At 34.3% G+C, this 22,525-nt stretch overlaps 2 protein-coding genes across 5 annotated transcripts; one reads left to right on the forward strand and one right to left on the reverse strand.

Annotated features, from left to right (window-relative positions):
- The first annotated feature begins 3,401 nt into the window (after positions 1–3,401).
- Positions 3,402–11,549, forward strand: LOC120087890 (protein farnesyltransferase/geranylgeranyltransferase type-1 subunit alpha). Its single transcript, XM_039044898.1, has 5 exons — positions 3,402–3,823; positions 7,667–7,776; positions 8,698–8,818; positions 8,904–8,999; positions 10,787–11,549. Exons 1-5 carry the CDS (start codon positions 3,599–3,601, stop codon positions 11,210–11,212), a joined length of 978 nt encoding a protein of 325 aa, XP_038900826.1. The 5' UTR covers positions 3,402–3,598; the 3' UTR covers positions 11,213–11,549.
- Positions 11,550–13,543: 1,994 nt separating this feature from the next.
- LOC120070330 (endonuclease III homolog 2, chloroplastic-like) lies at positions 13,544–22,407 on the reverse strand. Of its 4 annotated transcripts, none has more exons than XM_039022259.1 (11): positions 22,124–22,407; positions 21,802–22,013; positions 21,440–21,503; positions 19,839–19,922; positions 19,519–19,637; positions 18,897–18,963; positions 17,441–17,532; positions 17,103–17,240; positions 16,906–17,010; positions 15,067–15,150; positions 13,544–13,962 (listed from the first exon to the last, which is right to left on the reverse strand). In XM_039022259.1, the coding sequence occupies exons 1-11, from the start codon at positions 22,254–22,256 to the stop codon at positions 13,819–13,821; spliced, it is 1,242 nt and encodes a 413-aa protein (XP_038878187.1). In that variant the 5' UTR covers positions 22,257–22,407; the 3' UTR covers positions 13,544–13,818. The 4 variants fall into 4 exon arrangements, with proteins under 4 accessions (XP_038878187.1, XP_038878189.1, XP_038878185.1 ...); XM_039022261.1 differs by having other exon boundaries at positions 21,892–22,013; positions 22,124–22,406; XM_039022257.1 differs by having other exon boundaries at positions 21,802–22,022; positions 22,124–22,406.
- Between the last annotated feature and the right edge of the window lie 118 nt (positions 22,408–22,525).

Genomic DNA, 22,525 nt, shown 5'->3' on the forward strand with positions numbered 1-22,525 from the left:
TATCTAATTTTAATTAATTAATTAATTAATATTTTTATGATAACAAACTTGCTTTTATTTATTAACAATTTGAGTGTTTTGAAGTGTCCATTGCGTAGAGCTCGCAATAACAGTTCCAACGCAATTTGAATCACCTAAATCATACCTCAAAAGAAGAAGATATGACCGAAACAATCTTTTAAAAAAATCTCGAGCTGATGACGTGACATAATTTTTCTCATCAAAGTGGACCAATTGAAATATGTCTCTTGAAGCAATAGAGGAGTGACACATGATGAACTTTTGATTTTTAGATTGGTTTTAAAACGAAAATAAATTTGATATCATTTTATGCTTGAGTCTAACGGCTAGTTTTGGATACATGGTGAATTTTTGTTTATTTGTTGAATTTAAAAAAAATAGTAATTTAAAAATAAAAAGCATTTAATATTATTTTTTGTTTGTATTTACTGACTAATTTAATTTAAAGTCTCCACCATTGGTTTTTCTTTTCCAAGATCCAATGATCTAAATTAAATATGGTTTTCAACAAATTTTCCTCTATTTAAACTCATATTCTTCTCCAAATCACAACAACAATTTTTATTATTTTCAATCATCCATAACTCATTAAGCCACCATTGTTGTTCTCTCCAAGCTTCAATTTTCTTCTTTTCATCTTCTTCTCGAGAGATATATTTTATATTGTGAGGATTGATTGGTTGAGTGCTAAAATTTGTAAATCCACTATTATAGAGAGTTCATCAAGTGTGCTGTTTATTTTTCCAAACTATTGTAAAGGTTGCTCTTGATCCTGAAAAATGAGTCGTTATAACGGTTTGATCCTCAACCGTGGAAATGATCGAGTTTATTTTTGCACCCAGAAAAAGAACGTTGTACGATTCGACTCTTCTAAGTTGTGGAAAGAGTTAAGTTCATAGTGAAGTATAAAAGAGGAGCTTGAGAAGTGGACGTAGGCCGGTTGTATCAAACCACTATAAAATTTTCAGTGTTAATTTCTCTATTCCTCTCCTTAACTTTGCAATTAATTTGTTGTTATATTTTATTGCATGAAATTAATTACAATATTTGTTCCTTAAATTAATTGCTTAATGTTTATTAGGGTGGGTTGAATTGATCTTTACATATCTCATACCAATCTTATTAAAATCAAATTGGGTGCTTAAAAGTGTTATTTTTAATTATTGGTCTATTTCGGGTTCAAATTATCTGCATGAATTTATTGTTTAAATTATTTGTTAGCAAAAAGTTTGTTAATTTGTTTAATTGGGCCCACATTAGTAGAAAGTTTTAAATTAGTTTGATTAAGTCCTATTCACCCCTCAAGGTGCCATACCGATCCTACATGGCCAGTGAGAGGATGGAGAACCTCATTGTTCAAGACCCGGTATCAACTCTCAAAGGAGTAATTCATCTACTTTCACTTAAGACGGAATGAGCAAATTTCATCTTATATAGCTGTGTTCCCAGCCCCCACTTAGACAAACCCTCAAAATGGTAGGCTTATTGAGTCGGCGAAACTGACCACTCTCACCTATACAGATCGATTTTAGACTTCACAACTCACTCAGACTTAAGGTCAAAATTACTTGTGGTCATCCTAGTGAAATGTAAGTCTCTTCAAATAACGGTGTTATAAAGAGAGATTAGTCATTTTGTGGTTTGGTATTATAAAAACTCTTTGTATAGAATACCTCCATTCACATGTCTCCACGTGAATGATTAGGATCGTATCATTTTTAACACTTTACAACTATCGTAACAATTAAAAATGAGTTATATTTGTAGTGTTACTAGGATAAGGTATCTAACCTTATCCATATACTACGGACCGTCAAGGTTATTACTTAAACATGATCAACTTACATGTCAACTACATACATATTTAAGTTACATAAAATAATCTTGGATCTTAGTTTATTAGATGAAGTCAATGCAAACTATATGTCGAAATAAAATAACTCTTTACTTTATTGAATAAATAATTTGTGAACAAATAATTTATGAATTATGAAATCCACGAGATTTAAGGCATCTACCCCAACAATTACACTATACTTCAATAATATCCTTACGATTATCCATTAGTTTATAACTAACTTAATATAATTTAAACTTATATAACATATTTGTTTCTAATAGTTTGAATTTGTTTTTAAATTAAAATATAATTTTAATATGTTATTTTTTTCAAGAAAATAATATATATAATTTAAAATTTTTTAAAAAATAAATATTCATTTAAATTTAAAATTGATTATCTTTCTAAAAAAATAAAAACAATTACTATAGCTAAAAAAGTGATATTGGTTGCAAGGATTTATTTTAAATTATAAAATGTACATAAAGAAGAGTGGTATAGTGTGCATAAAACGGGAAAAAAAGAAGGATAAAAAAGTACAGAGGGATGCCCTCATCAAGTCATCATGGGAATCTAGGAAATAGAACATCCAAAATTCTCGAGATATCTTCTGTAAGGACATCTATAGATACTCAAAAATATTCAAATATCAGGGCATCTTACATCACTGTAAAACAAATGCAGTAATCATACTTCATGTGAATCTTAGACTCTCATGTAACAAACGACCTCTCTCTAACATTTGAAAATTATCAGGCATCATTGGATGCCCTTAGAGACATTTGGAGAGTTTTAGATTGCCATACTAAAACATGAGTTTTGTGTATTCTCAAATTGAGGACATCCTCTTTTTACTTTTTACTCTTTTTGTTTTTTATCATTCTTCTTTATATACATTTTATTAGTAAAATGAATATTGTCATTTATATATATCATATTTTTTTTGTGTGTGTGTGTTATATCGTAGTTTTATTCTTCTAGAATAAAATTCAAATTCAAATTAATATTTATTTTATAAAAAATAAATTAATATATATTATTCTATTAAGAAAAATAACATATAAGAATGATATAAATTATATTAATTTATAAAAAGAAATTTAAATTAATAAAAAAAAAGTTATATATAAGTTCAAACTATATTAAATCCATATAAATTAATAAATGATGTAATTTTAAAACATTTCCAACTTCCAACTAGAAATCATACCAAACAAACACAATTATACAAATATTTTCAAACACTTGCAAAAATATTTTTACAAAGCAGTATCATTATTTAAAGATGTCAAACATAGTAATTTCAAATATATGTAATTTCAAACATCTAAAGATTTCGAAGTTTTCAAAAAAGTAACAATCCTTAAAATTATATTAATATATTTATGTTCGATAAAATTAATAGAGGTACACATAAGTTGTAGATTGACGGAGAACCCAGTTAAATAGTTGATTTATTTTTTATTTTTTTAAATAAAGTACAAAGTGTTGGGTGTTTTTTTTTTTAATTTAACCAAATGAAAATCATCGAGAATCTCTGGCCTTCGTTACTTTGTACTATACGCTATACTGTTCTATACGGCCTCGAAGTCTCGAACTAGGAACTACAGTGGGAAGTGGAAGCAGAATCCCACTCATGGAGCTGTTCAAGATCCCTAGTTACCCCTCACTCCCATTCTGACCTTTCATCCTTTCTCACTTTTCTGGTTCCGATTGCGTGTTTTGGGAGCAATAGCGATGGATTCCGACAACAGTCTCCCGCTGAGCGAGCGACCGGAGTGGTCGGACGTAACTCCGCTTCCGCAGGACGATGGTCCGAATCCGATTGTGGCGATCGCCTACAAAGAAGACTTTTCGGAGCTCATGAATTACTTCCGAGCTGTTTATCGATCAAACGAGCGTTCTCCTCGCGCTCTCCGCCTCACTGCCGAAGCCATTGCCATGAATCCTGGCAATTACACTGTAATTCCTTTCACTCTCTTTTTGTTTGTTTTCTATTTTTTTTTTTTACTTTTCGTATTTGATGGCTGTTTAGATTTATATTTTGACAAGGACTGGAGTTGATGAGTGACTGGTGATCGGCTTCGTTTGGGGCAATTTCTAAAATTGCAATTAGATTTGTTAGCCTAGGTAGAACCCCATGTTTGTGATGTTTCTTTGATTTGAACTAATCATGGCAATATTTACACGGAAAAGGGAATGTGTTTAATATTTATTTATTTTGATAAGAAATAATTTCATTGATTGAATGATATATTCAAGGATATACAAAAGGGTCCCCTTCAAAGGGAATGCAAAAAAAGTGCATAGTTATTCAATATTGATCATGTACACCGCAAAAAATGTGTGTTCTTCTCATGTTCTTAATCCTTGAAGCCTTGGTTGGAGTTTTTATATTTATTTTTTTTATTTTTTTACTTCTTTGCCTTCAGTGTCCAGAGAGAATTTCCTAGGAGAATCAAAGATTGTATATTTTGGGCTTTTATGTGTGGTTACTTGTTTATTCCAATGGATTTTGTACTATTGTTTGGCTAGTTTAGATTAAAAGGATATGCCAAACAATGATCTAGAAAGAAAGATTCAAACAGGCGAAGCATCCCAACTTTCTTGCCATTTCCCATAGCCATATGGTTTCCTTCAACTTCAAATAACTTCAACCCTGATGCCACTTCAAAAGTTTTAATTAGTTTTGTTTCTTGTTCTGAAAAAAGAGGGGACTCCTTGTCTTAAAGCTTTTTTGGCCACCCATTCTTTTTCTAGTCGTCTTGATCTTCCATTTAAGAGTATGAAAACATTGTCTTCCGCATATACACCCAATGATTCAATTAATGCATTGATTTTGAAACCCTTATCTCTCTAAATTTCCAATTGACTCTAACATGTGCTTTCTTTATATCTAGTTTAAAGATCTGGCTTTGCTTCCGCTCATGCGTACTCTTTGATTCTAGTCGTCTTGATTTTCCTTTTTCCGTGTATGGCATAAGAAATCTTCATGTATGCCTGAGTTTAGATGCCCATTTGAACGATATTCCTACAAAACATAAAGTCAATTCCTAAACTCTTAAATGAACTCATTTTTATACCCATCTACTGCCTATAATTTACCCTCAGATTTTTATGTTATGCAACAAATTCCTCCTGTTCCCCAAATTTTCTTTTTTAACGAAAGTCTGATCAACTATAGAGAGTGGTTTCCTATGAAATTCTCCTCTTGCCATTTTTGACATGACTGCTGTAGAAACTCCTTGTTTTGCAACTGCCCATTGTCATATGGAATGGAGGAAAAAAACAAGCGAGTCAGTGTTCATCCTTCTTCATGCCTTTAAAGTTTTGGATCCATAACATCATTTATTATTAGCAATAGAATTCCAATGGCAATGCAGATGGAACTTTTATTATTATTATTATTGTTGTTGAGGTTTTATTATTATTATTATTGTTGTTGTTGTTTTATAATTTTAATATGAAACTGATATTTAAATAAGGAGATAAAACATCCCAAAGCCGAAGGATGCTTACAGAAAATCTTCCAATTAGCCAAAAGACCATTTAAGCTAGAATTTGTTAAAGGAGAGAACAAACATTTGCACCAAGTTAAAGCTTGAACAAAAACCAACTCATAGATCCTCTCAAAAGAGGGGATTTGGAGAGGGATTTGTTGTTGGATATCTGCTTGTCCCCTTCCGTCCACAGGGAGTATAAAAGCTCTAACAAGCTGTAACTAGAGAAACTCCATCTCATCACGTTGAAATTGTAACGATCCGACTTTCTACCATGCTACCAGGATGCCACTACATGCATGCATAAGCTTGGCAATGTATATTTCAAAAAAGAAAATTTTAAATAAAGGAACGAGACTTTTATTTAAAATTTAATAATATCATTAAATTGTTCGAGGTACCCCTGATTTTGATATAGAACAAATTAAATAAATCAATAAATGAGGTAATGAATAAACAAAATACCAAAAGTTTTAAATGCCAGACACCTAACCATAATCATGCTAAAAATAAAATAAAATAAAATATAAGTGCGGAAGCATCGTCATGTTCCAATGATTGGGTCATAGATCCCTCTTGTCATTCATCGGTCTATCTTTACCTTTACTTGAAAAACATGAAGAGAAAAGAATGAGTATGCAAATATACCTAGTAAGTAACCCACTATAGGGTCCACTGAGTGAGCTATTAGCATTCCTATTGGGACAGTGCACGTTTCACATCGTAGGCATAGGCATAAGCATAAGCATAAGTGGCGAACCTAAAGGCACACTTTCATAAGTAGTGACCTTGGAAGGACACAATCATAGGCATAAGGCGTGAGCCCGAAGGCTAATCACATACGATGTGCATGACCCAATAGAAATACTAACCGTCACTATCAGTCCAGTATAGTCTTAAGCATACAATCATAGTCTTTAATCATGCCTGAAAGGGGTCAAACAATCTCAACATACGTCCATCATTCAGATACTACAACATTCACATACAACAAAATTTTCATTGCTGCATAAGCATAAGCCTTCGTAACCCCGTCCCCCTCCCCCAACCGTCAAACACAACTAGTCACATAGTGTAACTCATAAAAGTGCAAACCAACATACAAAATCATGCTTATAGTACAATCTCATACTTAACAACAACTTGGGTTTGATGGCGAACTGGTAGCGAAGCGCTTACCTCAGATTTAGGCCTAAGCAAAATAACAATCAAACAGAATCATGCTTACAGTACAATCTCATACTTAACAACAACTTGGGTTTGAGGGCGAACTGGTAGCGAAGCGCTTACCTCAGATTTAGGCCTAAGCAAAATAACAATCAATCAGCTGAACTTTCCTCTTAAATTAGCAAAGGCTTGAATCAAAGTCCCTAACACCAACCATAAATACACCGTTCAACTTGTGGGGCCAATTCCCAAAACCTACACAATTTAAACCAACAATCCCCACATAACTTACCTTAAAACTTGCCAAAATTAAACCAATGAAGAATCGGGCAGCCGCTAAAATGCCTTAGAATCTCAACTTCAACCTCCTAAATTCAAGATCGAACAAATCGTCGGACCAAAATCACACTAAATAGCCAAGATCTTTTAAGAAACCCAAGAAACTGACAAAAAACAACCAAATTCTTACCCAACAGTGTGCGAACAGAGGGCCACGCGAGAAGACCCGAAGCTGTTTGAATGAAATAAGGGACTTAGTTGATTGTTTATAGTCCCAGGAGTATTATAGTTATTTACTTTACCCTACTTTTCTTTCCTTGTTTGTATTTAGGCTTGTTGGAGTCTATAAATAAGAATCCTCTTGTATCTCTCACATTATGTAAAAATTAATAAAACGGAGACTCTCTATCGTGGTTTTTTCTCCATGTTCTAGGGTTTTTCACGTAAACCTCGTGTCTCATCTTTCTCACTTTTCTCTTTTAACAGTTACAAAAAAATATTTCTCCAGTTGGATATGAGAATATTAAGGCTATAGTTGCAAAAATGTGAAGAGATTTTACGCCAATAAAAATCCATAAAAATGGATATATCTAATAATTCCTCCAGGCTTCTTTCTTTGTCTTGGAAAATTCTTTGACGTGAAAGAATTATTACGTATTAGTAGTGCAGCACTTGTCAATTCAGCCTTACAAACTACATTAAACTCCAATTAATTTCATTGAAGGCTTGTAGATTTCTTAACTCAACCTAAATACAGATCATTCTAAAACCTACTCTTGTTGTAATGAGCATGTATATAAGGTTGGTTGTTTAATTTTACCTTTAGAAGTAGGTTAATGAAGTTTTTTCTTCTTTGTAGGTCTGGCATTTCAGGCGTTTGATTCTCGAGACTCTTAATGTTGATTTACATGATGAACTGAATTTCCTTGACGATATTGCTGAGTCTAACACCAAAAACTATCAGATATGGTCAGCCCAATGTTTGAATTAATGAGCTTGAAGTTTTTCTTTTCTTTTCAAAATTTTAATCTTTTGCTTGATATTAGAGCTGCGTTTAAGATAAAGACCATGCTACTTTTTTATTTATTCAAACTTAATTTATGAAAGCATTGTAGTCTTTTCTTTTTGTTATCAGTTTACCATCAAAATACATGTAATATTTCATCTTTCTTTCAAGAGCCGGAAGTGGCATTATCCTTCCTGGTAATTAGGCCGCCTCACAATCTGTGTTTTTGTTTTTCAGAGGTGGAGGTTATTGCAGTAAATAAAAATCTTTTTGTAGTTCAATTAGGTTGTTTTGAGAAATGGTTGTTTGTGGCAGACTGGGGGTTGTGCTATTATGTGGGGTTTGTGGGGGTGAGGTGAAAGAAAGAATAGAATCTTTAGGGGAGAGAGATTTCATCCCGTGAGGTTTGTTTCCTTATTAGATTCTTTATTTTCCTTTGGGCATCAGTGTTTAGACCTTTTTGTAGTTATACACTAGGTGTCAACGTCTTTTTATTTGACTGAAGCCCCAACTTATGGGCTTCTCATTTTTTGTATGGCTGTATTCTTTTTTTTTTTTTTTTTTTTTTTTTTTCTCATTGAAAATTCGGTTTTCTCATTTAAAAAAACACGTTTCTTCTTTTAAAAGAAAAACTGAGTGTCAGGAAAATTGGCAATGAACAGTAACGAGGGGGAGGGACTATTTAAAAAAACACGTTTCTTCTTTATGGAAAGCCAGAAGTTAAGTTAGACTGCTAAGAAAATGCTCAGAAAGGTTTTACCTTCATGTAGAGTGGTTGAGATTGTCGAATGCTGTCCAACAGTACATTTTTTACCTACTTGTTCTTTTCATCCTATCTTCCTCCAGAATAGGCCTGCATAAATCTAAGTGAAATATCTTTGCAGGCATCATAGGAGATGGGTCGCTCAGAAACTGGGAACTGATGCTTCAAGCAAAGAGCTTGAATTCACCAAAAAAATTCTCTCCCTTGATTCCAAAAATTATCATGCCTGGTCTCATAGACAGGTTTGATCCCAATCTACTACAGTGTACTATTTTATTTTAATCTATGCAATGCAATTTTGACATAGTTTATTTAATTTTAATGCAGTGGGTTCTTCAGGCACTGGGTGGATGGGAAGATGAACTTAACTATTGTCACGAGCTCCTAGAGGAAGATGTTTTTAATAATTCTGCATGGAATCAGGTTAGCAACATGCTTTATATCTGCTTCTTGATTCTTGAATTTAATCCAAATCACTGGAAAAGGAAGCATTTGTAGATGTAGAGGCATTCATTAGGAATATGTGTAGTGTTGGGTAGTTAAAAATATCGTGTTTTCGGCATAAGAAATTAAGCTTTCATTGGGCAAAATAAAAGAATATACGTGGACATAAAAAAAAAAAATAATAATAATAAAAAATAAAAAGCACAGCAAAAGGGAGACCCAAAACACATCCTACAAGAAGGGACTCTAGTCCAATAAAATCAAATCGAGATCGTAATTACAGAAAGGCCTAGTGAACGATGCTCACAAGGAGGCATTAAACCTCAGAACCTCCCAAACCTCCTTGTGACACGAACTCTCCATCCTTCTAAAGATTCTACTGTTTCTCTTTTGTCAAACACCTCACAAAATAGTGAAAAAATTAAGATGCCAAAAAGCTTCGTCTTTCTCCTGAAAAAACAAAGTCAGGAGCACCTCTTGAATCATAGCATATTGGTCCCGATTCCACACAAAACATAAATCAAACAAGTTTGCCACCGAGACCAGAGAGTTTGAACAAATTGGAAAGTGATGCAAATCCTTTGATTGGCGCCTACAAAGGATACACCATGGCAGGAGCAACACAAAGGAAGAATGCCTCTAAACTCAGTCCATGTGTTGACTCTCCCATGTAAAATCTGCCACACTAAGAATTTTACTTTCCTAGAGAATTTTGCCTTGGAGTGAGGAGAAAGCAAAGGTGGTCTGGGGCAAGGGACAGACAATAAAAGAAAGAAAGAACTGCAAGGGAAGCCCCAAGAAGAATCTGAGGTTTAAAACCTAATTTCCCTTCTTCCTTGCAACATGCACTACTGATCATGGAGGACCGCAGCTAATGTCTCTATCAGAAAAACGCATTTGAAACTCAAGGACAATGAAGAGGAGGAATCCGAGGATGATAAAATCTATGTATGCAAAAGGTCCTATCATGAGTAATTACAAAAATCTAGGCCAATGTTTAATGAGAATATATAAAAGGCATTTGCTTTCGCCAAGATGATGCCAAAATAGATTCAATAAAAAGATGTCAATTCATGCTTCACATTATTGAAGACTGAAGAGGCGACCGTTTTTTTCAATCCTCTTAAAAAAGCGACGAAAGCATCTTTCAAGAATTTTTCCGGAGCAACAGAGGAACCCTGGTGTTAATGGACTCACTGCCTTGTTTCTACTAGAATTTTTATATGAGCAAGACATTTCATGGAACTGTCGGGGATATAATTAAAAATTTGGGGCAATTACAACTTTAATAAAAAAATAAATTGAAAATTCGGTACGTGTTCCTAAGTTTTACTTTTTTGCAAACATGGAAAATGACTTCCCCGTGAAAATTTGATTACTATCTGATTTCTATGTGATTGTTATATGATTTCTATTTGATTTCTATGTGATTGTTATATGATTGTTATGTGATTGTCACACCTGCAATTACAAAAAAGTTGAAGTCACAACTTTGATTTCTTAAAATGTATTTGCCATACAATACAATTTCCTTGAAAATTTTGTTGAGCATGAAATTACTTTATTCTTTTCATCCTCTAGTTTTGGTAAGCATCTGGAATTTTTCCCATCACGAATGCCATCTATTTTAAGGTTTTCGTTATAGATTTCTGCTTTAGACGCATAATTTTCTTTCATAAGAAATATTAGATAACAATATACTTTAAGTTAATCATTCTCAGGGTATTAGTTTAATCCTTCTTGCACTTTTATGTTGTTTGTGGTAGAGATACTTTGTCATAACCAGATCTCCCTTACTGGGTGGCCTAAAAGCCATGAGAGAGTCTGAAGTGAGTTATACTGTCGACACCATTCTTGCTCATCCTGAAAATGAGAGTTCTTGGAGATATCTGCGCGGACTTCATGCGGGTGACACACAGTCATGGATTATTGCTCCTCAAGTTTCTTCTGTCTGCTTGAAAGTTCTGAGCAGTAAAAGTAACTTTGTATTTGCTTTGAGCACCCTGTTGGATCTTCTCTGCCATGGTTTCCAATCAAGCCAAGAGTTCAGAGATGCCGTTGATGCTTTGAGGATACCAGACGACAATCAAACAGATTCCAACCTAGCCAAAACTGTGTGCTTAATCTTGGAACGTGTTGATCCGATCAGAGTTAACTACTGGCTTTGGCAGAAGAGCAAGCTTCCTCAGTAACGAGGTCAATTCATTAGCTTCTTTCAGCCATCACTGAGGTTCATTTTAATGTCCACTGTTGAGAGTTGGATTGAATATCCACAGTTCTTGGTGACCAAATCTTGAGAATTATACTCTGCCACTGAAGATAACTCTCTAATTCAACGTGATTTCCGTAAGAAAAAAAAAGAAAAAGAAAAAGAAACTTTCTTTTTGCTGGTGGGCTACTTTCTGTTTTGCTTGTATCTGAAAATATGAAATATCAAACCAAGTTTTGTACATTCAATATCATTATAATTCTTTCGCAATTTATACTAATGTACATTATGCAGCAATATGATATTGTGAAATTTGAAAATTATCTACTTCCACTCTAAATTTCTTTCTTTATTATTTACTTTTTATCAATAATTTAAAAAATTAAATCAAATTTTGAAAACTAAAAAAATAGATTTTAAAAACTTATTTTTGTTTTTGAAATTTGGTTCTATTTAACCATTGTACTTAAAGAGAGTTACAAATCATGATAAGAAATTGGGAGGAATTAGGTTTAATTTTTAAAGTAAACAATAAGAAACGAAATGGTTATCAAATGATACTTTAACTACTTTAGAAGATTGCTGAGGTATATGTTGGGTGAAATTCATGTTAGTGCAAATACTTAATAAATGAAAGCTGTTTAGCTTAGATTTTTCATTATATCCATCTGCCCATCGACGTAGTTCATGGTCGAATTAATAACTTAAACGGTGGAGGATTAGACAAGTTTTATTTTTAGGATACCGAGACTATAGAACGTTGGATTTCTCTATTTTGAGTTATTGAAGACAAATACATCAAAAGTCTAATCCTTTTTCTTATTAGTTAGGATAAAGTATTGCAACTAAGCATAGTTTAAGCAGGAATCTGAGGCTGTATAAGCCTTGTAATCTTAGCCTGCATGAAACTTTGTTGGCAACCACTATGTTTGCATACACCAAAGAGTCTTTTGAAGAAAGTTTAGTTCTTACCCTCCCTTAACCTTCATGTACCTTGACACAAACCAGACTACCAGCGCATCTAATCAACAAAATGACCTGCCACTGACCCGTGGCCATAGAAGACCAGGGATGAGCATCGATCGGTCAGAGTCGATTTTTCGATCAAACTACCACCAAACTGACTAATCGGTTTTATAAATATTCAAACCGATCTCGACTGTTGAGGAGTAAAAGTTGGTTGGTCGGTTTTATTCTTTAAAATTTTTTTCCGAAAATTTCCAGTTTGACACTTTCCCAAAACGACACCAACCGAGTCCTCTCCTTCTCTAATTGACCAATTTCAGTTCGATCGGTCGATTCGATTTTTCAGTCTATCATGCTCATCTTTAATAGAGGTTCAAAGTTATAAACTCAAAGATGTTGCAAGTGCTGTAGTAGCAATCCCAACCGTAGTTCCAACTCTTCCATTACTATTATTGTTGAGGAAGGCTGCCCACGTGGACAGCCTGCCATGTAGACTCTCCTGGAGCCATGCAAGCACCACGTGGCCAAACATTCGAGAAGCTGACTTGTTGGGCTGACATCCTGAGGATCGAAAGCCAAGGAGCAGCTTCAGCCTACTGAACTCGGTCCTAACTGAACATGTATGTTTTGCCTCCATCAAAGGAAATTTTTCTACAATTTTATATTAGGTACAGATATGCCAATAGACAATGGGTTTCTAAACTCATTTTATTAACAAGGTACAAAATATTACCCTAAGTCAGCTCGAAGACACCACTTTGGTCTAAGACACTGACTTGGGCACATCATATTAATGTGAGTATTTCTTTCATAAGTTAACCAACGTTTAGTTTTGACATTTCAAATCGCTTTGAAAATCTACAAAAGCATATTTGAAATTACTAATAAGATATGATTGTAACATATTATGCTATAGCAATTCTAACAATCTATTTAAATATGTATTAGTGAATTAAACCAAAGATCAAGAATGAATTTTGAGCAGAAAAACATATGTCAATAACAAGTAACCTATGTGAGCTGTGCTAGCAAATAAGCTTTTTCCTTTTTATTTTTTTTAGTGTTCAAACCAACTTGCAAGCATCTTAACTTATCTTGCAAGATAACTTGCCTAATCATTCAGATTCTACCCTTCTCTCACAAAACAACCTGCCTAATCACTCACATCCTACCCTTCTTTATCGAAGTCTTCCATGAACAATAGTTTCTCCAAAGGAACCTCATATCAATACCAAATTCAAATATTCATTCTAATCCAAATTTGCTAACAAATTTTTTTTTTTTTCTTTCTTTAAACAAATTTAAAATTTAGGAGTAGCAGTACATCATCTAATAGTGTAGTGAAAGATTTGACAAAAAATATTAATAATGATGATGAAATTATAGATGTAAAACATGTACTAGGACATTGATATACATCAATAACAAGGTTCGTTCTGCACAACAATGGCCGATTGAGATCTTTCAATATCCACCTATCTATCCATTAACACTTTGTGCTAGAAACCATAATGGAAGCTCTAAAATCTGTAAACCATTATGGAGCCCAAAAAAAGATACAAAAGCAAGACTTTGGGGGGAAATGTTTGACTGGCACATATATTAATTCATTCAAGAAGATGATCATAGCTTTTTGGTAGAACTTGAACCCTTTAATTTGGGAGATGGGCTTGAAGACTCCTTGAATGCAGATGGACACAGGTCACTAACACTGCAATTTCCACATTTAGGTCTAAGAGGAGTGCAAATAGTCTGTCCAAATCCAACCTGTTTCACATGCCAACAATGATTATAAAGAAATAAAAAAATAAAGAAATCAATAAATGGAGATCTAATAAAAAATTACAGGGGAGGATGTTTCTTAACCTAGATTCCAGACAACCCAACAAAGTTCAGATCATAGGAAGCAAAAAAGCACAAGTCACCAACACACTAATTGCTTGAAAAAAAGTAGAGGTGAAAGTCAAAAATGAAAATCACTAACAAAAACCAATTGAACTGAGTCAATTTGAAGTATACTTGTCAGTCATTTCAGTGTTTTATAGTATAAAACTGAGAATATTTCTGTGTGCCTACTACATTCCTAGTGCTATAATCGAGAAGTTCCTCTTCAATCCACATCGTGGGGAGAAAGGTCGCTTTTAATTTTTTTGTTGGGAGTGTGTGCGATCTTGTGGACTTTTTGGGGTAAGCGGAATAGTAGGTTTTCGAGATGGGTGGTTAAGACTTCAAGTGAGGTTTGGTCCCTTGTTCGCTTTCATGTTTCTTTGTGGGTTTTGTTTCAAAAACCTTTTGTAACTATTCTATAGGCTTTATTTTGTATAGTTGGAGTCCCTTCCTGTAGAGGGAGGTGCCTTTTTCCGTGAGTTTGGTTTTTTGTATACATGTGTATTCTTTCATTTTTCTCAATCAAAATCATTTCTATATATAAAAAAAAAAGCATGGGGAAGAGAATATTTCTCCCAGGCCACTAGTTTATATGCCGGATGATCAGAGCAAGTACAAACCCTTACTTTACCAACGTTAGTATACCTCATAAAATTAATAATATATCTGCAATTTTCACTTGGAAACCATTTTCTTAAGGGTATTTGGACTAAAGGCAGCATAAATTATTGCAAATAGCAATAAGAAGTTACCTAGATACTCAATTTGTAGATGCAGTAGAGTGTTTTCCCAAGGGGTAAAGAACACCGTGTGTGAATATACGAATATGCAAATGCTTAATTATGAGCCTAAGAATATTGCCGTTTATGGGTAAAATATATGGTACCGTGCTTTACCAAGTACATTTGCAAGGAAACAATGCTATCAAATTCATCATATCATGGTACACAGGGCAGCAACTATTTGTAAAAGAACATTACATACCAGAAGAGGATTAATTGGAACCCATTCTTCTTTTGGCAGCCACAGTTCTAATGCCACTCGAGTTTCTTCAGGAGTGGATGTTTTCTAGGAAAGGAAAAAAGCAAGCAAATTATAGCAATGACATGTCTTCGAAACAATCTACAAAAGAAAGAACGTAGTGCAGGTAAGGATCAAGATATTCATGTCGATGTAGTTTTCTGATATTGCTTTTATTCATCCTTTCTATAAATAAGGATTGAAAGGAGCCATAGGTCCTTCGGTACAAAGGAAAAGGACTATACGGTTTCTTTAATAGCATTGTCTTCCTTACTCTTGGTGTAAATTGAATTCTCTAAATTTTAGTTTGTTGTTCCTTTTGTCTAATTGGAATAGTCTATTGTAATTCATTTAGATTGAGGATTTCCCTTCCCCTTTTTTCGTAATTTTTTTGAAGAAACAAAATTTTTAGAGCATTTCTCAAAGGATACAAAACTCCATGAGGAAGTGATAGTTACATAGGAAATAAAAAAGAATCTGATAATATGTATTCGGAAGATGAAAAATCAACAAAAGATTTAAGAAAAGAGCACCAAAATGAAGCAAGAAAGTGTAAGGAATCGAACTGAACACTCCAATGAAAATACTTCTCTAATTCTTCAGATCCTTTCCAACCACAAATCTTATAAGAAAAGCGACACATGAATCCATAGTAAATGAGGATTTGTTCATACACAAACCGACAAAGTAAATAAAGATTTGGACCATTTGGTAATTTAGTTGTTTCTTATCCAAAAATAATAAATAAGGACTTAAGTGCAAAATAAGTTTAAACAAAGTAAACTGATCTCATCAACCCTTAAACTTTAGAAATAAAGATAGGTATGTTATTTTTAGTAAGAAACCGAGCTTACATTGAGCAAAATGAAAGAAACAAAAAAGGAGATTAAAAAAAATTAGCCCAAAAAAGGGGAGACCCAAAACACAAAGATATGTAATAATAATAAAAGAATATAAAAAATCTAACTTTCCTTTGACAGTCATCCTCAACACTCCCACACTCAAGGTGGGTTGTACATACCCAAATCGTTATTTAAATCAAGTTCGGTTTTGGTAATGACTTGGTGAGAATATTTACTATATGTTGCTTAGTAGGGACATAGTGGTGCTAAATCACTTCATAATTGATCCTTTCTATGATGACTTGTCAATAAGCAATAGTCACTTAAGTGTGGTATCCTTTTCCAAAAGAAAGAAGTTGACGTGTCAATAGATTCCAACATATTTCGTCCAATTAGTATTATTGGAATCAAAGTTGATATTCATGCATGACATTTCAAACCATGTCATAAATTTTTAAGATTGAATGAGTTGGGAGCAATACTATCATTATCAAATCTATAATTAATGTTGGTTTAATACTTGCACACATGATATTCCAACCAGTTCATTACCTACACTTTGTCAAAAACTTCCACAGCACTGCTAAAGGAAAATTTTATTTTATGATACTATTGTCTTCACTAAAAGGACGTCAAAACACGATTCAGAAAATTCGAGGACAACCATATGATGAGGACAACTACCACAAAGCATTGAATCTATTGAAAGGAAAAAGTTAATAGAATAATTTTGATTCACTTGAGGGGGGCAAGTCCGTTCGACTTGGCAAGAGAAGCATTAAAAATATCTAGTTTACATGTAACACTGCCTCAAAGGTGTTTTATGCATACTCTATACCAGTAACAGTTTTAGCAACATGAGCAAAATTTTAAAGTTTGGAAAAGGACGAAATTCAAATCTGAAGTCAGAATCCACTCATGTCAGTGAACAAGTGGAGTCAAGTAAACTTTCCACAGTTACCTGTTTTGAGCCTTTCCCAGACACCCATCCAAGCCGATTGCAAATGCGATGCACATGAGTATCCACACATATCCCCTGAACATCGTTCCAAGCCATAATCATGATCTAAATGCCACATATGAAATATGATGAGTCATGGAAGCATACCCATTACCCGAAAAATTTCTTCTTTTCTTATAAAACACTATCTTTCATACCAAATGTGCAATCTTAGGGCCTATCCCAGGTAGTATTAGTAGCTCCTCCAATGATCTAGGTATGTCCCCACCATACTTCATAAGACATATTTTTGCAATCTTCTTCAAATTCTTAGCCTTTGTAGAATAAAATCCAACCTGCAAGATGGATACCAAAAAAAACACTAAATTATTGCAGAAATGGGACTTTCTTTGAAAAAAAGAAGTGAAAGGAGTGCCCCAACATGAACAGAACAGCCATACGAATATAAATGCTTTTCAGATATTTCTGTTCACGTGATTCAAATGCAATGGGAAAATTTATGTGCCATGGCTCAATAATTTCCAAGAAAATATACCGGGTAAATCAAGCTTTTAATGGTTGCTTCATCAGCTTTGTCCATCGCATCAGCAGTAAGAAGACCACTTTCTTGGAGACGCAATGCTGCTCCTGCACTCCTGAAAGTTCTTTTGTCAATTAAAGAAAATATTAGAAGAGAAAAGAGAGAGCTTAATATATTTGGGAAATAACAAATAATGTACTGCCCTGAGAACTAAAAGTTTACCATCAAAATATAAAATTTTGACATTTTTATTTTATTATCACATTCATGAAGGTAAAACTTATATATCTGAGCCTGTTGTTTCTCCTTGATAGACTTTCCTGCACCCAAACAGACTTACACATGCCAGGAGTAGACAGCTTTAGGGTTCGATTTGTACTGTCAGTGATGGTGGTGCAAGGTAGTTTGTCAATTACCGGGCTGTAACAACTGGCTGTTGATTGCTGGTAGTTAGTTGGGAAATCAGTTATAGGAGAGGGTAGGAATTAGAGACAGGCGAAGTAGTCTGAATTGTGCAGAAGAAGATCCCAGACCTCTTGAAGGCAGCAGTCTCACGAGATACTAGTTGTTTCAGCTCCCATCACTTATCAAAAGGCATTTATCTTACATTGGGGTGGCATAACAGTTTGAAGCCAGAACTCTAATGTTATCCCACCCCAATATATTATAAGTACGCCAAGAAAACTGGAATTCAAAATTGTAGTTCTGGAATAAAAGCTAAGACAAGAATTTGTTCAACTCATGTTTGTAGCAGACTTTCTTTTTTGTCTGCCATCTCATGATACATGATTTGATGTTAGGGTGGCATTTTTAGGCACTGAGAAAGCACCATTATACGGCAAAAAACATCTAATCCCTAACAGAAGATTGAAGTGGCAAACAGGTTTCTGAGTAAAACATCCAACTTTCTTACAAGCTGTCAAGGATAGTAACAGCTACTGTGAAAACAGGAAAGACAGTCTTTGTCTTTGATTCTTTGGTATTTGTGGAAGGGCAAATTACAAATTGGTAGGTTTACAGCCAATGAGCTATGATCTCATGAACAACACCCAAAGAAAGGTTGATTGCTGGACGAACAATTGAGAAGGAAGCATAAAAACAGTGGGGCACAATGGAAGAAAGTTCCAGCAAGAATCATGAAAGCAAACGCAGAAAGTAGAAAAAGATAAGAGCGTTTAATAACTGACACAAGGGGAAATCTACAGAAATGGAGGATAAGCTCATGTTGAAGTTATAGGAGTGACGTTGGTGTTGGCCAAGGAGTGAACCTCTCGAAATGGTGAAATGGTCAAAAACCATCAGATATTCAGCAAAGGAAGGAGAATTCCTCCCCTTTAAATTTTGTTTACTCATTGCTTGAAAGACCAAGTAATCAATAATCATATGAATTTTCAGAAAAACTACAGGAAAATATGTTAAATTAAAGTTCTCTATCAAGTTCAACCAATAATTTCAGAGTACAAGAACTTGCCATGAGTCACGTGGTCTTTGGTTTGGCTTGAGAGAAGAGAAGATGCCAAAACAGCAAATCTTCTTTCCTAATAAAAATAAAGTAAATGAGTAGTTATTGGTTTATATAATGCTGCAGATATCAAATATAATTATATAAAGAACAATAGGTCTTTTGTTATCAGTATATAGTGCCTGCAAGGCCATAGAGGAAAAGAAAATAGAACGTGCAGTGTGTTACTAAAGCACCTAGCTGGCTCCTTGGTGACCCTGTTAAATCTGGGATGATTTTTTTTTTTTTTTTGTCACCAGATCCACTATCATCTCTATCATTCATAAGGTGTTACTTCTAAAGACCAACAGGCAACTGATTGGTAATAAGAACGTTATCATGTCATCTTCACATCTGATTATTGATTATTTATAGATTTCATGGTGCATCAACGAAATGAATGTTCATGCCAGAGATAGCATTTAGGATAACCTGAAAGATTTAATTTGGCACCATGGGAAGAAAGATAGAAGACAAAAGGTTAAAAACTAACCATCCATCATGCCTCTAAAAATTTCAGTTCAAACTTGAGATGACAATAGATCTTGAAAAGAATTATACAACTATGCTAACTAAAACTGAGGGAATTTACCTTGGGAGGAAGAGTACTACCAGCTTGCCCACATCCCATGGTATCTACTGGAGCTTCTTCAGAGGATCTCATTTTCCGAATTCCTTCAAGGACTTTTTCCCAATTAACAGGTGGTTTACCTATACCGTAATTCCGATTTTTTTAGGAAACAAAAATATCTAATAATTATTTAAATACTTATCTACTGTTACCTAATAAAAATTATGGGGGGAATGTACTCTCTTAATCAGAGTGATTTGCCACATCGAATCTCTACTAAATACATACACCCCATAAATTTCCCCGGAGAAAAAAATAAAAAATAAAAAATAATCACTCACCTCCTTCTGCAATGCCTTTCTGTCTAGTTGGATTAGAAACTTCAATTCCGTTGAGAAGGGGATCTAGAGGAAGCTTTGACTTCCCTGCAGTGCCAATGCATAAGAAACGATGACAGATGGGAGGGCAGGGAGTCAGGGAGACAACAGTTTCATATTATATGTGTAAAAGCATATCTCCACAGTTCTTATCTTTTCATGTTTGAGTGTATGTATAGGAGGCATGAAGACATTATTGCACGAGTGAGAACAAGTTGAAAAGTGCGAAATTCAATTAACATCTCCAAACACGCTAAAAAACATGTAGTAAAACTATTGTTAGTTCTGTGAGCAAGCCTACAGGAAACATAGACATTTCACCAATATGAAACTGCTTTTATAGTCACTCAACTGTGATATTTACTAATTGAACTTTAAAACCTCTCTTATTTGAAGATTGGTTTGACACATTTGTTCTCCTTCTCCACTGTACATCTGCTGGTTCAATACTCTCACTTGTTACTATTATATACACGAAACCTGGGGAAACTTCCGCAGAAGCAAGATCAGTTTTATATTCATATCTGAAAGTGCATGAAACCAAACTTCAATCGTCACATACTTCCATGCATGAATATAAAATTGCTTCCACAGGCAGTCGGCAGTCCAAAATGACCTGCTAACTTCTCCACCTGTTGGCTGCCAATCTATGCCCAGCCAGCAGTAGAACACCTTCGAGGTTGGCTTCATCCAGGTCTTTTCTTTACAGGTCAGGCAAGCATTGGCAAGTGGGCCTAAGCCATTTTGGCGAATAAAAAATTATCCAAATTCAACATGGATAAGTGTTTTTGAGGTGACACCTCGAGTCTGCCAATGGCAATAGGCGATGAGAGTTGAGCACCCACACCTGCCAAGCAGATGCAGGCTCATAGCACGCCTTAAAACATGCATTAGCCTTGGTTACCTATTGACTACTTTTTTGCCACTTTCTGGTCTTGCTGAAGCGAAGCAATCTTATGGTTTAATTTTTGAACATTTGACTAGATGTACGTCTTTTCAGTTTTATCATGTATGATTTCTTGAAAATGAAAAAGAAGTGCATGAAAATTTAATTTCTAAACTAAAATTTCATTTATGCCCATTGTATATTTTGTTAGAAAACATTAAAATGTGTCCTTCTCTACTGCTATGTTAGCACAAAAAGAAAGATATAACTATATTCAATCACGTTTCCTTGTTACCTTGTTATTTAATGATACATTTAATCTTGTATTTGTGATGTCTAATTACAGTTCCCTACTTTTTTGAAAATGCACATTCAGGCAAGAGGCAACATCTTTCATGTGCTTCTCACATCAACCGAACCAAAAGTTAATCACCACGGATTGCACTTGAGAAACTAAAATGAAAATCAAGGGGAAATCTGTGCAATATCTCCAATATCCACATTACATAGACCATCAAAACAAATTCTATGAAACAATTATTTTCTGGAATTTTTTTCTCATTTTATTTTAGAAGATTAACAATTTACATAGGAATGTTCTCATAATTTTGATGTATTGCTCATCCAGTAGAAAAGCTAAATTCATACAAGCAGAAGTGCTACTAAGGTAAGAAATTACTTGATCCAGGGGAATCCTTTGTTCTTTTGAATGCAAAATCTTCAATATTAGGAGGGCAGCAGCGCTGTACGGGGAAAAGATTAGAAGTTTAACTTATTAACTTTCACCATGTAAGACCTTTATCTATAAAGGATTTATAATCTAATCAAATACCAAGTTTCTAGAATACCATGCTAACGAAGCTATGAATGTTTATGAGCTTATATAGCATTAACTGAATATCAATTAAACTATGAGTGAAACAGAGAGTCACATACATAGAGAGTAAAAAACCCAAAACCCAAAACCCAAAACCCAACATCAGATGTATGGACAGAAAAAGAAAAGCAATATGCCTGTATAGTCTTATCAAAGGTAATCACCAGAAAACGACCATCTAAAGCTAAAATGACACATTTTCCAGGATGAAAGATATGTTTGGAAGATGAAAAGGAAAATGATGAAGCTCTAACTTTAGCGTCGACTTTAGGTTCGACTTCAAGCCCGCTAACTTGACCTTCAGCATTCTTTTTCACTCTTCTCCTCACAAATACACGAGTTTCAGACTCAGAAACGCCATTGGAGGACTTAACACCTGAAATTCCTAAAATCAGTGAAAACCCAGTTAAGGAATATCCTAATATTAACGTTGAAGGAAGCATTAAACGGAAAACAAAACATGATTGAGTAGAAGATTTTAGAGACCTGGGTTTGGAGGGACTTCGTTTGAGCTTGTTGGCAAGGAAGATAAACTTCCTTTCGACATGCCGCTGCATGTAATTCTTCGCGCAAATGTAATGGAAAACGCCGGAGTTCGAATAGGACAAGCAAAAATCATGGTAATGGGTAGAAGTAGAACAATCCAATCTAATAAGGGTCCATCCTTCCACGCTCAAGTTCCAAAATTTTGCTTTTTGGAAGCCGCAAATTGGCTGATCAAGATGGTTAATTGGGCTCTCCTATGCCTTCTTTGATATCATCTCTCTCATAGATTGGCATAATGAGTTTTCTCCAACCAAGTATCCAATCACACGTGGATAATTTTTTTAAAAATACATGATTAGCTTTAAATAAAAAACGAGTCAATTTATTTATAAATATAACAAC

Source organism: Benincasa hispida, chromosome 1 (genome assembly GCF_009727055.1).
Source record: "Benincasa hispida cultivar B227 chromosome 1, ASM972705v1, whole genome shotgun sequence".
Classification (NCBI taxonomy): domain Eukaryota; kingdom Viridiplantae; phylum Streptophyta; class Magnoliopsida; order Cucurbitales; family Cucurbitaceae; genus Benincasa; species Benincasa hispida.

Coding starts and splice junctions, on each gene's coding strand:
- LOC120087890 (XM_039044898.1), top strand. CDS start 3,599: ATGGATTCCGACAACAGTCTCCCGCTGAGCGAGCGACCGGAGTGGTCG. Junction 7,777..8,697: donor ACCAAAAACTATCAGATATG/GTCAGCCCAATG, acceptor ATATCTTTGCAG/GCATCATAGGAGATGGGTCG. Junction 9,000..10,786: donor ATAATTCTGCATGGAATCAG/GTTAGCAACATG, acceptor TGTTTGTGGTAG/AGATACTTTGTCATAACCAG.
- LOC120070330 (XM_039022257.1), bottom strand. CDS start 22,256: ATGATTTTTGCTTGTCCTATTCGAACTCCGGCGTTTTCCATTACATTT. Junction 17,011..17,102: donor GCCCTAAGATTGCACATTTG/GTATGAAAGATA, acceptor TGTGGCATTTAG/ATCATGATTATGGCTTGGAA. Junction 15,151..16,905: donor CTGGGAAAGGCTCAAAACAG/GTAACTGTGGAA, acceptor TTCCTTTCCTAG/AAAACATCCACTCCTGAAGA.